The sequence below is a fragment of the Battus philenor genome, unplaced genomic scaffold (assembly GCF_028537555.1).
Source record: "Battus philenor isolate CCGP_79_NKW_IND1 unplaced genomic scaffold, ilBatPhil1.0.hap1 SCAF_7, whole genome shotgun sequence".
In the NCBI taxonomy this organism is placed as follows: Eukaryota; Metazoa; Arthropoda; class Insecta; order Lepidoptera; family Papilionidae; genus Battus; species Battus philenor.
This window is the reverse complement of record NW_027181737.1, coordinates 1,077,363-1,093,062: the sequence shown is the minus strand read 5'-3', so window position 1 is coordinate 1,093,062 and position 15,700 is coordinate 1,077,363. Positions and strand designations below refer to the sequence as shown.

At 34.2% G+C, this 15,700-nt stretch overlaps 1 protein-coding gene across 2 annotated transcripts in view; it reads left to right on the top strand.

Annotated features, from left to right (window-relative positions):
* Positions 1–12,565, top strand: part of LOC137930948 (very long chain fatty acid elongase 7-like) — a 55,758-nt gene extending 43,193 nt beyond the window's left edge. For both annotated transcript variants that reach the window (XM_068774319.1, XM_068774320.1), the window contains exons 3-6: positions 3,233–3,423; positions 7,032–7,112; positions 8,384–8,683; positions 10,969–12,565. In XM_068774319.1, coding sequence (XP_068630420.1) covers positions 3,233–3,423; positions 7,032–7,112; positions 8,384–8,683; positions 10,969–11,253 — 857 coding nt within the window. In that variant the 3' untranslated portion in view covers positions 11,254–12,565. The remainder of the gene's footprint in view (positions 1–3,232; positions 3,424–7,031; positions 7,113–8,383; positions 8,684–10,968) is intronic.
* Positions 12,566–15,700: the final 3,135 nt, after the last annotated feature.

The following is a 15,700-nucleotide window of genomic DNA, read 5'->3' as shown; positions in this document are numbered from 1 at the left end:
GTTCAAGTTCGAACACCGTGACACGAGAGTTTTATATATTAGATTACGCCCGGTCTCATCTTTTTCATGCCATGTCTGCATTTCGAATTGCCGAAATAGAACCTAATGCCAGCAATGCCTGGCATTCCAAGTGCAAAGGATTAAAATTGGTGACCACGGATCGGCAAACAAAGCGTAGAAATCCATCCACAAAGTGTGCATGCAGGTTGATTACAAATGTATCTATTATGGTCGCCAGACTTATCTAGTCTTCTGTAGTAAGGTGACAAAAGAGCTAATAAATAAAAGAGTATAATTGAAATATCAACAAAAGGAGAAATAAGGAAAGTAAAATAATATTAATATTAAACAAAGGCAAATAAATGTTAAAAGCAAAAATAAAAAAAATGTAAATGTAGGATGCTGAAAAGAAGGCGATGTACGAAAGAAAAGGTAAGAAAAGGAATACAAGATATTGAAAGAGGAAAAAAAGAGAAGTAAGAGAGGACCATGACATAAAAAATATAGGGGAGAACAAGAGAGAAATGGAAATCTATACCTACTTATAAATAAACTTTTAAACCATGCATTAATGTCATTGTATCAATTTTAATATTTATTTTACTATAGTTAGAAAATATAGGATATAAGCTGTTTTATTCTGTTTTTATTGGAAATATTTAAGATAGTCATATGTCCAGCGGTCGACGACTTCTGGAATGATAATGATGATGTTTTTAAAATTGTGATGTCTCCAACTTTCATATCACATACAATACAAAAATATAATACAGTTTCGTAGAATATTATTTTAGACTAATGGTATAACATATTTATTGATATACATCCTGATATATATCCTTATTAATACATTTAATATAAACGACATATATTCATCCTACCCTAATATTATCAATAACTACTTTTATATAATTAGATTTTATCATGCCATAACGAATTTGTAAAAACAAATTTGCAGAATTCATCATTTTCGTTTTATTTCATTGACGCCCTCTGCACGACTTAGGCCTCCCTGATAAAGATATCTAGGGAGGGATATACCATAATCGCCACTGTTGCCAGGCAAGTTGGCGATTATAGTTTTGGGTATTATGGTACGCAGAGGACACTGCTAGCATCTTATATCTTCTAGGAAACTTATATGTGAGCAGTAACAATCCTATATTAATGCACGAAGTGTAAATTATATAAGATTGTATTTCGAGAAATAAACACGCGACCTACGATCGTAATGCTTGCTTCTCTACCGCAGCGCTACCACTGCTCTTTAGCCATATTAGTGGCGCCGTTCTCGAGTTTTGAGTTTAGCAACACATTTAGTGGTCCAATTTTATTTATATACAGGATGTTTGGTTATAGGTGTAAAAAGCTTTAAGGAAATGAATGTATAGTTCATTTGTAAACACTGTAAACTAATGTATGGTACACCCTGTCCAAAAATTAATGGTTTCATGAAAAAAATACGTAATAAAATTAGAAAAATTACTACATAATAAAAATAATTATTTTTTACTATCGGTCAGTCGATTTTTAACTGTCAGTAGTTATTGAACTATGACATTGTAATTGAATAAATAAATATAATACATTTCAGATTGATAACTAATTTATTTCCCGAGAAATGAGTTTTTATACTTATAACAAATCATCCTGTAGATAGATTTCTCCAAAAAATGTGTACCAAAATCTGGACTGATCTGATATAATAACTTGGTTGTTTTGAACCGTATATTCCGTAATATATCTCACGTAAACAGTTGTACGCGATTGTAACCCGTAACACGCGTACGTATAAGTGAAAGTCGGTTAAGACATTGCAAAATCAAGATGTAAAGTTGTATTTTTGTTATTTCGTTGCAATGTCACTTGTGTATTGCATACATGTTACAATTTCATCCATAAATGGTATGTAGTGCAAAGTACACTTACAAACAAAAGTGTTTTATAATTTATTGCTAATAAACAGCTATCCGAAGATCGCCACGATATCTAATATATAAAATTCTCGTGTCACGGTGTTCGAACTTGAACTCCTCCGAAACGGCTTGACCGATTTTTACCAAATTTTACATGCGTATTCAGTATGTCTGAGAATCGACTACTATCTATTTTCCATACCCCTAAGTGATAAGGGTGGTCCACCCCTAAATTTTATTTTTAATTTTTTAGACAATTTTTTTGGTTTTTATTTTATTATGATACAGCATACAAAAATACATACAAACCTAAATTTTCACCCCTCTACGATCAACCCTTATCTTACATTTGTTAATTAAAAACTTATTTTTTTTTGCAAAACAACGTTTGCGGGATCAGCTAGTAATAAAATAAAATCTATTTTATTTTTGACTCTGCTTCGCAAGGTGTTATTGTGGAGAAGAATCAGGAAGAAACTCCACAACAACGCATTTTTTATTTATTTAACCACACAGACTTACACATATACACTTTATCAGATATAGTATAAATGTAAACAAAATAATCAGGCGACAAAGTGAGTGATTTGTCACACGAAGAAAATGTGATCGCAATATTCATCGATGTAGCGAATACGGCAACCGCCGCACAGATACTGGCGCACAACCTGATGATGTCAATATGGAGTACGGAGTAGCAAGTGGTCACACGAAACGTAATCTTAAAAACTGGACATTATTAGGACGTCGTTAAAATAGATTAGGAGTTTTCGTAAAACACTAACATGCAAAAACGTGTGCAAAATATGTCTCGGAAATATTAAACGTAAATGTAAAAACAAAGGCACGGACGCTAATGTCTTCGGAATATAGATCCTAATATTAAAAGTTATATGTATTCGTTGTTTATTTAAGTACAGATCAAAAGTTGGAAACTAGTTTCTTTACCAATTAAGTAAGAAAAGGACCAATACTTAGCCACTTTCGCACATGCAGTGGTAGTCCTGCAACAAAGTGCACCGCCCGCAAGTCCGCTGTTAAATGCGTATGCGGCAAACAATGCGAATCACACAACCGTCACCGCCAAATTACTCAACACGTGTTTCACCTCTCCACGGGGCATCTTCAGGAGTTATGTTACACCGATTAGTGCCAAACAAGTGCGGTGCACTTTGTTGCACGACTACCACTGCATGCGCAGAAGTGGCTAAATATTGGTCCTTTTATCTAGGATCTTATTTAGGATGGACTTTCACAAGGTAACGCCTGATTAAATTAAATCTTTACCAATTAATCAATATTTTTATGATCTTCAGATCCTCGAACGAATGACTGGTTCCTCATCACGAGTCCGGTGCCGGGGCTGACCATCATCGGACTGTACCTTTACTTCACGCTGAGCTGGGGACCCCGTTACATGGCGGATAAGAAGCCGTTCCAATTGCAAAAGACCCTCGTCGTGTATAACTTTATCCAGGTCCTCGTCAGCTGCTGGTTGTTTTACGAGGTTTGTATTCTATGATTTTAAGAATTTATTCTCATAAAACATATACATACAACTAGATACGTAAAATCGAACATTATACTATATTACTCTGTATATAAAATGCATGGGATCACAAGGTACCAGAGCGAGAGACAGTTTTTTTTTTGATACAATTGTGCGATAATGGTAGTTGTATAATGCTTTAATCATTTTATTTTGAGATAACTGCAACCCTTTTATTACACGAATGTTATAAAAAATTACATGTGGTATAATCTAAATTTCAAAATATATTCCATGATTTTAGAAAATCGTACAACAATAAAAAATTGCAAATATTAAAAATGTGCAGAACAGGTCCAAAAATATCATCAATAGATACATCAGATATGTTTTTATAGGATACAGACTCAGACCCAGACTCCTACCGGCTAAAATCCCACAGTGTTTTTGAACGCCTTTTGTTGAAACTACGGAAACGCTTTCGCATATTACTGCAGTTTCAACGGCGGTGGCCTAGTTGCATCAACTCCTTACTTGCGGCAGATCACCTCGAATCCGTCGCCAAGGTCATGCTGAGAGAGTTGGAGAAAGGCGCAGTATAACACCATCCGACGTCCAGGTCTCCGACTACGGATGTTCTTTCTCTCTCTCACAGATAAGGAGCTCAGATGTTCTTTCTTTCTCAGCCAGCTTCTGCGAAATCACTTTTTTGCAGAAGTTTATACCAGCGCTCAATGACTGCTTCTGCACCATCGCCTTAACGAAGCCTGGTAACGAGAGGTCATTTCCCAAAGTGTCTGTCTGTTTATAAATAAGATAGACCTGCTAACAAATCAGTATCAAGATCTAAAAATCATTTCATGTCTAGCGATAGTGAAAGAATTTGGGACATAAATTGACGTGTTATTACAATCTCACGCTTTCACTTGTGTCTTTGTTTGTCGCGTTGGTCAAATAGTAGGTGTTACGGCAAAAGTTTTTGTTACATTCACTTTCCCCATAGCCCACTGGTAGCTGACATTCCAAGGTCAAGATTATTATCTCTTATAGGTACAGACACAAAGATAACACGGTAAACAAGACGGTTAATACAAGAAATAAAAGCTAAAATCAGTAAGGTACGGGTAAAAACAAACATATCAAGTACAGTATAAAAGTTCCTCAGTGTAGAAATACAAATTGCAAATCTAGACAAAATAAACGAGGTATAAATAATTAAAATTAGGCAAATAAAAGATACTGTGATAAATAAAAATATCGAGTGATAGACAAAATATGATTACTATGAAGAATTCAAAAGGAATGGAAGTTATTACGAAGAAGGAAAGAAAATGTACAAAAGATCTTGTGAAGAATAAAAGGATAATGTAAATAAAAGACATGTCTACAAAAATTATGACATGAGATTTTAACGTCCATGCCTTTATACAGTCCAGAGAATCCTGGACACATTCTCATAGACCACATTAAAAATGTATATTCCACTGGAAGAACCCTTGGGTCTACATAAAGATAAACATTTTTAAATTTTAGTTTTAACAATCACTGACTTCATTAATATTATGTGATAAACCTCTATTTTTTGTCACACCAATTTAGACACCCAGTCTAAGCAATAACCCAGTATGTTATGTTATAAAAAATTTATTAATCATATACGAAATTGTAATGTTTTGCTAATTTGAATATATGTCTTAGACATAAATATTAAATTCGTTATATGTCGTAAAAAAAAATACCTTTTTCTTCTAAGTCGTGCACTCTCTCTTCTTTGGTTCTGATGCCCACGCTGCTCTCGTTATGTGTGATATAGCTCGATGTTTTGTGGAACTATAGCATTCATTCACTGGATTATTAGTGACAGTCATGTCTGTCCATCTTGCTGGAGAAGATCCACGGGTTCTCTTACCTTCCACTTTGCTTTACCACCAAACGTACCACTGAGTCCTCATTAGATGTGACATGTCCAAAGAAAGTGCCAGTTAGTGACTCTGTGTTTGACACTAATCGGTGTAACATAACTCCTGAAGATGCCCCGTGGAGGGTTGAAACACGTGTTGAGTAATTTGGCGGTGGCAGTTGTGTGATTCGCATTGTTTGCCGCATACGCATTTATCAGCGGGCTGGCGGGCGGTGCACTTTATTGCACGACTACCACTACATGTGCGGTAGTGGCTAAATATTGGTCCTTTTCTAACTTCAGTATTCATATTTGGACAGTCAATGATAACCTCTCTTTTATGTTGAGTTCTTTGAGAATCGAAACATTGGTCCGGTGCGTTGTCCTCGGGGTTCTGGACTTTCGTCTCCAACGCCACCAATCCTCAGCGTTCAATTCTCAGTTCCGTTTAGAAACATTGGAAGAAGAAGATAATTTAAAATGATTATAGACCTATTTTCAGATGCATTAACAGTTAAATTGTTAGATGAAGTGTTTAAACAGATCTAACGGCATATCGTAACCGGATAGTCATACTTTTACTTTTTGATTTAACCGAACTAATTCCGTAACCGTTATTTGAACTCGCGAGTGTCTTTCGCAAATCATTTGTTTTTATTCAGTCTACTTATCTTTATGTAGTTTTATTACAGAATTTTTTTAAATTAAGAACAGCGGATGTTGTTACGCAAAATAAGCTTCATTCCAACAATTCTGTAGTCTTAGAGTAAACTTTTAAATATTATATGAATTAGTTTTAGTATGTTTGATGCAACTCAAGATATTCTAGCATTAATTGAGGAAATGGTTTTGTGCATATCTGATACATTTTAACATTTTGTAGTTATATATATATATATATATTTATATAAATATATATGTATGTGGGTGTGTATATGTATATATACGTGTTATAATTTTTCGTTTACTTATAAAAGTTAATCTAATCGACGAGTTTATTAGTAGAAGTTAAATTAAATATTAATACACACACACGTTACCAGAGGATGTGCCGCAGTGTCCTCTGCATACTACATTTTGATCGCCAAACCGTTAGTCAAGTGTGGTGATTGAAAGAAAAAAAATCGTATTTATATAGTATATACATATATGTATATACTATATATATACATAAATATCGATTGTTGTCATTTTTCCATGACGAAAATTTATTTTCGGAAATTTCATAGGTATCATACTATAGATAACAACATCATTATAAATGACAATATAAAAAATGATGATCAATATAAAAATAAATAAACATGACGTCTTCGGTTTATTTTGATTTGAAAAACTGTTTTTATTTCTGCTTGGTTGTAAAATAAGTCTTTACCTGCGCACCTTTTAAAAAGCAGCAGTGTGTTAAATATATTTGTAAAGAGCAACTGTTGAGTTTCTCGCCGGCTCTCAGCAGAACTGCCTACCGAGCCGCTGGTAGCTTCCTCTAGAGATAACAATGCAATCATTTTATGTTGATTATCGATTCGAAAGTGCTTGTAAAACCAATTCGAATAAAGAATATTTTGATTTTGTGTGAACGCATCTTTACAACCTTTAACGCCTACAACAATCAACTGTCCCTTTCGTTTGCCTATAAAACGACTGAAAGAGGGTTATTTTTATTATGTTTGATTAATATATCTTAATAACACTGAGGTTTCTTTAAAATATTTTTGTTTTCTAGGGTCTTGACAGTTGCTGGTTGAGAAGTTACAGTTGGAAATGTCAGCCGGTTGATTTTTCTAGATCACCGGAGGCTATGAGGGTATGTAACCTTTTTTATTTCAATTAAATATTATTACTGTCTAATCGTAAGCAATGGTAGATCAACGGTACAGTACTAAGACTTTCGATTATAGGTCGCGTGTTCTATTCACGTGACACAATCTTATATAATTCACATTTTGTGCATTAATATAAGATTGCCCACTGCTCAAACAAGTTCCTAGAATGCAATCGTCACCCCGTCTGCCAAGCATGGCGATTTTGGTGCACCCACCTATAGATTTGTTTGGGGGAGAACTATGCCTTGTGTTGGTAGTCTAGGTCTTGCGCCCGCATGTGACTTCCCGCGAATTTAAATATGTCCTCTGTCCACCTAAAAGGGGAAAATACATTTAAAAACCTTTTAATTTAAACGGTTTTTTGATACCCATATTGTTGTGGTTGTGGAAAAATATGTAGCTAGTCCGCCATATTGGAACGGCGTCCATCTTGAATTTTAAATTTTGACATAATCATCGTGTTTTACTAGTGTAGCCCTTTCATTTGATACCCATATTGAGGGGGTTAAGGAAAAATATGTAATCCGCTATTTTGTATCGGCGGCCATCTTAGATTTAAAATGTTATTAATTTTATTATTTTGTATTGTCATCTAAATTAAATGTGTGTAACAAATTTCGGATCAATCTGACAACGGGAAGGTGCTTAAATTTCAATTTCTAATTTTGACCCAAATAAACAAATAAATTCCTTACGGGTCGAACTGAATAAAACCGTTTAAAAACCTTTCGGTTCCAACGGCCATCGATTGCACGAAAAATAATTTTCGCCCTCTGCCACTTGTAACGAACAATTATTTGAGTTTTGTTCGTAACATTGGTTCTTTTAAAGATTCTTACTTATACATTCAATATACTAAAAAATGTAAGATGCTATTGTCATTTCAAACCTGCCTTCCAGTTCGTAGCCAGTACGCATGTAAAAAAACTTTGCTCTACAAGCAATCGTCTATTTGGATGTCTCCCAAAGTACCGACTTTACTCACTCCTTCGCAATACAGCCTATTCTTCTCTGGAACGCGCTCCCCCTCGACATTAGGATGATCAGGAATCGTTGCGCATTCAAAGCGAAGGTCCGAAAGCTGTCGCTTGACAAGCTGACAGAATCATCACGATAGTTAGATTTTATTATTATATTAATACTACCAGTATATGTATATTATGGTATATTTACATATAATATAATCATAGAAAGTAACAGCTAGATGATATCAATGAGCATTTTGATAATATAATTTGTTTCCATCTTACAGATTGCCAGAGGAGTCTATGTTTACTTCTTAGCGAAAATATCGGAACTTCTCGATACGATCTTCTTCGTGATCAGAAAGAAGAATCGTCAGATAACATTCCTGCATATGTATCATCACACGGTGATGCCGATGATATCATGGGGCGCAACCAAGTACTACCCTGGTGGTCATGGCACACTAATAGGGGTGATCAACTCCTTTGTTCACATCATCATGTACACTTACTACATGCTCGCAGCCATGGGACCTCAGTACCAGAGGTTCTTGTTCTGGAAACGACACATCACCACCCTTCAAATGGTGAGCAATTTGGTTTTGTTTTATTTATAAATGCGTTATATATGGTCAGTCAATCTTCTGCAATATGCCTGCCATAAACTCAATTTCTCTTTTTAAATCAAAATTTACTAAAGTTGTAAATAAGTCAACAAATCAAGTTACACACATTTCGATCGACTAACAACCCGTGAATGCTATAATAAGATTTATTTAATAATATACTATTAAAGTTAGATTTAAAACTAAGAAATGAAAGATTTTATATATCTCGTATAATTTATTAACTCATTCGTATATATACAGAGATTTACAAATCACAACTTTGACAGTTGGTGGCTGCGATAATTTAACCTTTAATAGCCTAAAGTTTCAATTTTGATACCAATCTTTTAAACCGAATGTTCACATTACTATTAGTTTTTTTATAGGTTGGCTGTACGAATTTTACTGTTGTATAATATTCTTTCCAACGAAATTAAAAAAAATCTATTTTTACTTTCATCTAGACCCTCAAGCAAACACAGTAATATTAAACAAAAATTACTTTCGTAAATCAGGCTATTAAGGGTTAAATCATGGCGTTCGAATTTGAATTCCAACGCGCAAGAATAATTTAGATCCAAAAATTATTGTGGTCTGTAATAAGGAGCGTTTTCTCGTGAACATTTTTAAGAAATTCACTGTTATTGCTTTAATACGGCCATAACGACAATGATCTGCAATGTTGTAGTCGAAAAGTAAAAGCATTGCAGAGTACACTTGCAAACAAAAGTGCTTTTAGTTTTAAGTTAACACAGCTATGATACAGTCAGCTATGTAAAATTTCTGCTGCTAGGATTTTATTCTTTTTATTTATAGTCACGTGATCTAAGGTGTTTAGAGTATTCCGTGGAGGTCGATACACGGTCTTAGGGTCAAAGGTTTGAGGCAGATTTAGACTCCTATAGCTACGGATCTGGTGCATGCAGTATCTGCAAATGTGTCGGGACATTTAACCCCCACATGACATTCTTTGTGGTAGCTTTTACAGCAGGGTATCGAATCATGAACATATTTCCAGAGGAACTTTTCTCATAAACAAAAACATGTCTGAAGAAACTCATAGAAGAACATATCTCCGAAGAAACCGTCCTCACAAATTAACACATATCCAAAGAAATCGTCTTCACAAACTAATATATATTCAGATAAACTTTTTCATGAACATATCTCTAAAGAAACCCTCCTCACAGATGAACAGATATCCAGAGAAACTTTTAGAGATAACCACTGCTTCCAAGAAATCATCCTCACAGTTGAACACATATCCAAAGTAACTCCTCGCAGATAAACACATCTCCAAAGAAACCCTCCTCACAGATGAACACACACATCCAGAGAAACTCTCAGAGATTAAACACTGCTTCCAAGAAACCAACCTCACAGTTGAACAGATATCCAAAGAAACCCTCCTCACATATGAAAAGATATCCAGAGAAACTGTCAGAGATAAACACTGCTTCCAAGAAACCATCCTCACAGTTGAACACATATCCAAAGAAACTCCTCGCAGATAAACACATCTCCAAAGAAACCCTCCTCACAGATGAACACACATCCAGAGAAACTCTCAGAGATAAACACTGCTTCCAAGAAACCAACCTCACAGTTGAACACATATCCAAAGAAACTCACCTCACAGATAAACACATCTCCAAAGAAACCCTCCTCACAGATGAACACACACATCCAGAGAAACTCTTAGAGATTAAACACTGCTTCCAAGAAACCAACCTCACAGTTGAACAGATATCCAAAGAAACCCTCCTCACATATGAAAAGATATCCAGAGAAACTGTCAGAGATAAACACTGCTTCCAAGAAACCATCCTCACAGTTGAACACATATCCAAAGAAACTCCTCGCAGATAAACACATCTCCAAAGAAACCCTCCTCACAGATGAACACACATCCAGAGAAACTCTCAGAGATAAACACTGCTTCCAAGAAACCAACCTCACAGTTGAACACATATCCAAAGAAACTCACCTCACAGATAAACACATCTCCAAAGAAACCCTTCTTACAGATGAACATACACATCCAGAGAAACTCTCATAGATGGTCACTTCTCCCAAGAAACCATCCGCACAAATGAACACATATCCGGAGAGAGTCTTCTCACAGATGAGCACACCTCCAGAGAAGCCTTTCTCCTTCTTCATTAGGCCTTGCGATCATCAAGAGCGATATTAGAATTGAATATTAATTAATTTTAAAACCTTGTATGAATATTCACATTATAAATTTCTTCTCTATATTCCAGCTCCAGTTTTGCATCACGTTCATCCACTCTTCGCAGCTTCTCTTCTATGACTGCGGCTACCCCCGCTGGTCGGTCGTCTTCACTCTCCCTAACTCTATCTTCTTCTATTACCTCTTCTACGATTTCTACTATAAGGCGTATGGAAGACCTGAAGACAAGAAATCAATTAAGAGTGAACTTAAGAAGGATACTTTTAGAGAATATTCAGCAAAACAAAACGGCTTTACCAACGGTCATGTTAATAGAGAAGAAAATAGGAGTGGTGAAGAGAAAAAGAATGACTAAAGAGAACTTAAATATAACGGAGATGTAAATAGTAGTTAAATAATAAATGTAAATAAAGTTGAACATGTTCTTGACGAATCAAATGAAAACAGACGAAATGTAATCGAGCTATTGTTACTTATGGTAAGAATTTGAAAGATTCATTTTATGAATTCTCTGGTACATTTAAATATTTATTATCCAAAGTAGATGACCAATGCTAATGGATACATTGATATATTTAGTTTCGACGATTTAATAGATGTTTCACATGGAAATCATATTTGACTCGACTATACGAACATATTTATCTAGTTATAGATTATAATTAAGTTTTATTATTTTATAAGAAACAACAGATCTACTCTCAATACCTGTATAAATACCAGACTCTTCAGCAACTGCCACTTTAACCACATAGCTAGGAAGCAACCATGGAGTTAATAAGCTGGTTGTAGGATAAGCAGAAAGATCACGACGTCGACCACCAATCTAATAGACATACTCTATACGGGTGATGAAAGGTCTCCATAACTCATCATAACGGAAGCACTCAGAAAAGCAGGTCATGAAGATCTGTGACCTTCAGCAATGAAAAGAACCGATCAAGATGGATTTGGATGGCCTTTGGAGTAAAAGGGTTTTCAAGTAGCGACCACAAACCAGTAAATATGGTTAAAGTCATGAAAAGTCGCTGGAAAAGTTATAGTGATCTTCAGGGAAGGCTTATAAATTGTGGTTGGTGTCTATTGGCTTACCTGATGATGATAATTGTTTTGAATAGTGAACAGGTGTAATAATGAAAAGAAAAACGAATGATCTAAGGCCCACGTCCCACAGTGGGCATTTTGATTGTTAAGGCTATTTCAAAATGGACTCTACACGTGTAACTTTTTGCTTTAATATAAAAATTATGTGTTATATAAGGGGGTCAACATTGATCTGGGGAGTTTGTTTATTATTTCCAATTATAAATTGCAGGCTATGTTGTGTTTGCCGTTGATACGCATATTCAAATTAGATCATTTATTCACTTAAATACGACATGAGAAGAATCCGTGAAGAATCAAAATTGGTAGTAAACAAGAATCGAATTGAGCTCCCTTAGAATTCTTTAACATTTCTACAAACGCAGCCTTATCTAAGAGACGAAGAAAACAAATTGAAACTTTTTAAATTGAATTTATTGTAAAGCAGTTGCTTACAAAGTTACAAATCCTAGAGAAAAGTGTAATAAACCAAGCTTTATTTTTATTTATGTCATTTTATAACTCTCTTTAGGGTCATTGTTTTACTTAAATTTGTGCTACGAATTTAACTTTAAAAATATTAATTGTCGGTTTGTTTATTTTGTGATTTTTATATCATTCCATAATCGGAATGATAAAGATAAGTTTAAATATTTTTAGTCGTTTATGGCTGATGAAAGAAAATAAATCACTATTTTTCTTAGTTTTTCTTTCCTAAGTTTTCGATATATCATATCACTATTTGATATATCGAAAACTTATTTTAATCTTAAGTATGTCATGTACAACTTGAAAAACTTTCACTGTTCGTTTTGGAAAAAATAAACAATAAAATTACTTTGTTTTATTTCTTTGGACCGGACTGTCAGTGCTGCCCAAATGGAATTAGCAGATTTCATGGGTTTCAAATGGCAGAGCGTAGAGATTGCCTGATTAAGTTAGTCCAGCTTAAATGGGGAGTTTTGACTGCTTGGTTTCCCAGGACTTGACCTTAAACCAGACCTGGTAGCCGGATTACAGGAGACGCCATGCTCACTGGGAAGTCAGGACGCAAAGTTTACCTAGCCTAGTATATCATGGAACAGCTTCACTGAAAGTGTCTTGAACATAGGAGACAGTCAGAATTCAACTTTATTCTCTTTGATGTTTTAAGTTTTTTGTATAAGACAAACTCGGTTGTCGTCAACAAGCCTTTTTTTTTGTTTCGGTGGGGGAAATCTTCCGGTATTCAATATGCCCTGCCTCTGGGGGGAGGACAGGGGTATGTGGGATTCCTATCCACTACCCCCCCCCCCGGTTGTCGCCCTCTGCGCTAAACGGGGGACCGCGGTATCTCTGCTATTTTTTTTTCGATAGCCCGTCCCGGGTTATGCTTGGATACGCTACCCCCGACACCCTCGTGGTGCTATCACGATAGTTCGAGACCATATCGAACCATCGTCCGCCTCAGAGTCGCCGAAGCTAGTGGGAGTTTAGGGCCTCCAACAAGCCTAGTCTGATGTTTCTCCAAACTAATGCCTTCCACGAAGAATCCATCCTTTCTATTCTTCCTCATCTCTTTTTAAGTAAAGACATCCTAGTATAGCTTGCGTGTTCTAAAAGAAATAAAAGACTGTTGTACATAGCAAACTGCGGAGGTGTTATATACGGAGTGCTTAGTACATAAAGTTACGTTTGAACTGGGTCGCAATTTTGCAGATTTCTATTTAGAATGCCACAAAAAGCCTCTTAGCTATGTTTATTTCACACATGATACGGTTTAGTCACCTTAAACAATAAATTGACGTAAAATAAATATTTTAGAAAGAATAGAATGATTTATCTCATTCCGTCCTAAACTAATATATAGCCATCTCGAAAAACTAAGAATTTAGAAAAAAAAAACATTTGAATGGCATTATAAATAAAAAAAAATGTTTTTTAAACATGTTAACTTAGTTTTTAACATGCAAAAAGCAGGTAAAATGACATTAAGATTGATTTTAAATGTATTCACTTTTTAAGTATAGATGGCGCTAATATAAATAAAAATATTTCGTTTACACATAATCATGTAAATTATATACGACAGAGGCCAAAATAAACCAAAAAATATAACCTTTATTACATGAAAATATTCATAAAAATCCTTAATAGTTGAAATTGATAAATGGAGAAAATGAAGACGTTTGTATAAATAATCATTAGTGGATAATTTAAAAAAATTTCAATAAATTTAAGATTAAATATGGAGACGTGCACAACGCAGTAAAAAAATAACAGTTGACAAATATATAAATGAAATTTGCCTACGTCTCGAAATATAAAATGAATTATAATACAAATTATAATTGTTGAAAATAATTACAAATTGTAATCTGGCGTTTCGTAACGTCTTTATTATTTTATAATTGGCAACACCAATTACTGACGCCAGAAGAAAAGAACATCTTTGTCGTCCCTTGACTTGCTAGATTTAATAACTCACGCCTGTACTTCTAACAATATATGTATAAATCAACAATGGTATTTTTACTACCAACATCATTTTCACTAGGGAATTTACTTAAGAACAGGTTCCCCAAACAAATTTGTATATGACACTCATTACTTAATAAAATAAAATATTTAATTTTAATATTTGATTGTAATTTTTAAACTTTTTGTTGTTTGATTTAAAGATGGCGCATTAGGTGCATTTCAAACTCAAATGTTGTAGGAGTTTATCGGTAAATGTGTAGATGGCGCTTATTTATGCTATAAATGACCAGCATTTCTGAAACTACGTTTATGCGAAATCATTCTGGTGTTCCGCGAAATTTACGTGCATTTTTTTATTTAAGAAAGTTACGTAATAAAAATAAAATATTAGCGGCACAACAAAATTTCACTTTCTAATCCTGATAATAGGTGTGAGTGCGACAGTCCGACGTATTTTAAAACAATTTTTGGTTTTTGAAACAGCCGCTCTGGTACTCTCACGAGATATCCCTATATCGGCGATTCTCGAGATCAAGTCTTTACTGATTATTACATTACGAGAATTTCGTTGTAATAGATATTTGCTAGTGTGGCTTGATGCCGAATCTGATATAAGAATTCAACTTTCATGAATGAAGTCTAGGTATGAAAAAAAAATGTAAAAAGCAATATCACTCATCCCATTAAAATTAAAATTTAAAAGTAAATTAAAATTTTCTCTAGAATTTTTGTGCTTATTTTGTCATATAAGTACTTTTATATTTATTTATGTATTTCATCTACTGAATGTCACATTAAAAGCATAGTATTTTAAAAACCAGGGGTTCTACTACAAAAGTGTCTACTTGAAACGGTTCTAAATATTTAAAAAAGATTAGGAAGCGCTGACATATATGAAAATGGTAGCGTGATTATGATGTATATTGTAAATATAGATGGCGCTAAAGACAAATAAAATAAAAATGCACTTCCTTCGAAAGTAATCTGGTAAATCGTACAGACTGATAACACAAAGACAAAAAGATTGTTAAATATGAAATATAATATTTTTTATATGTAAATTTTCACAACTAGCTTTAATTGTTGGAATGAATTCTAAAGTTTATTTATAATGTTTCATAAAGTTAGTTTTAAATAAAAACCTGAAATATGTAAGCACGTAACTAAATAAAAAAAATAGAAAATGAGACAGAACAAGAATCATGAAAATAATAAAAAAATAAAAGGGCTCTAATAAGGGAAATGTAAATTAAGTGCGA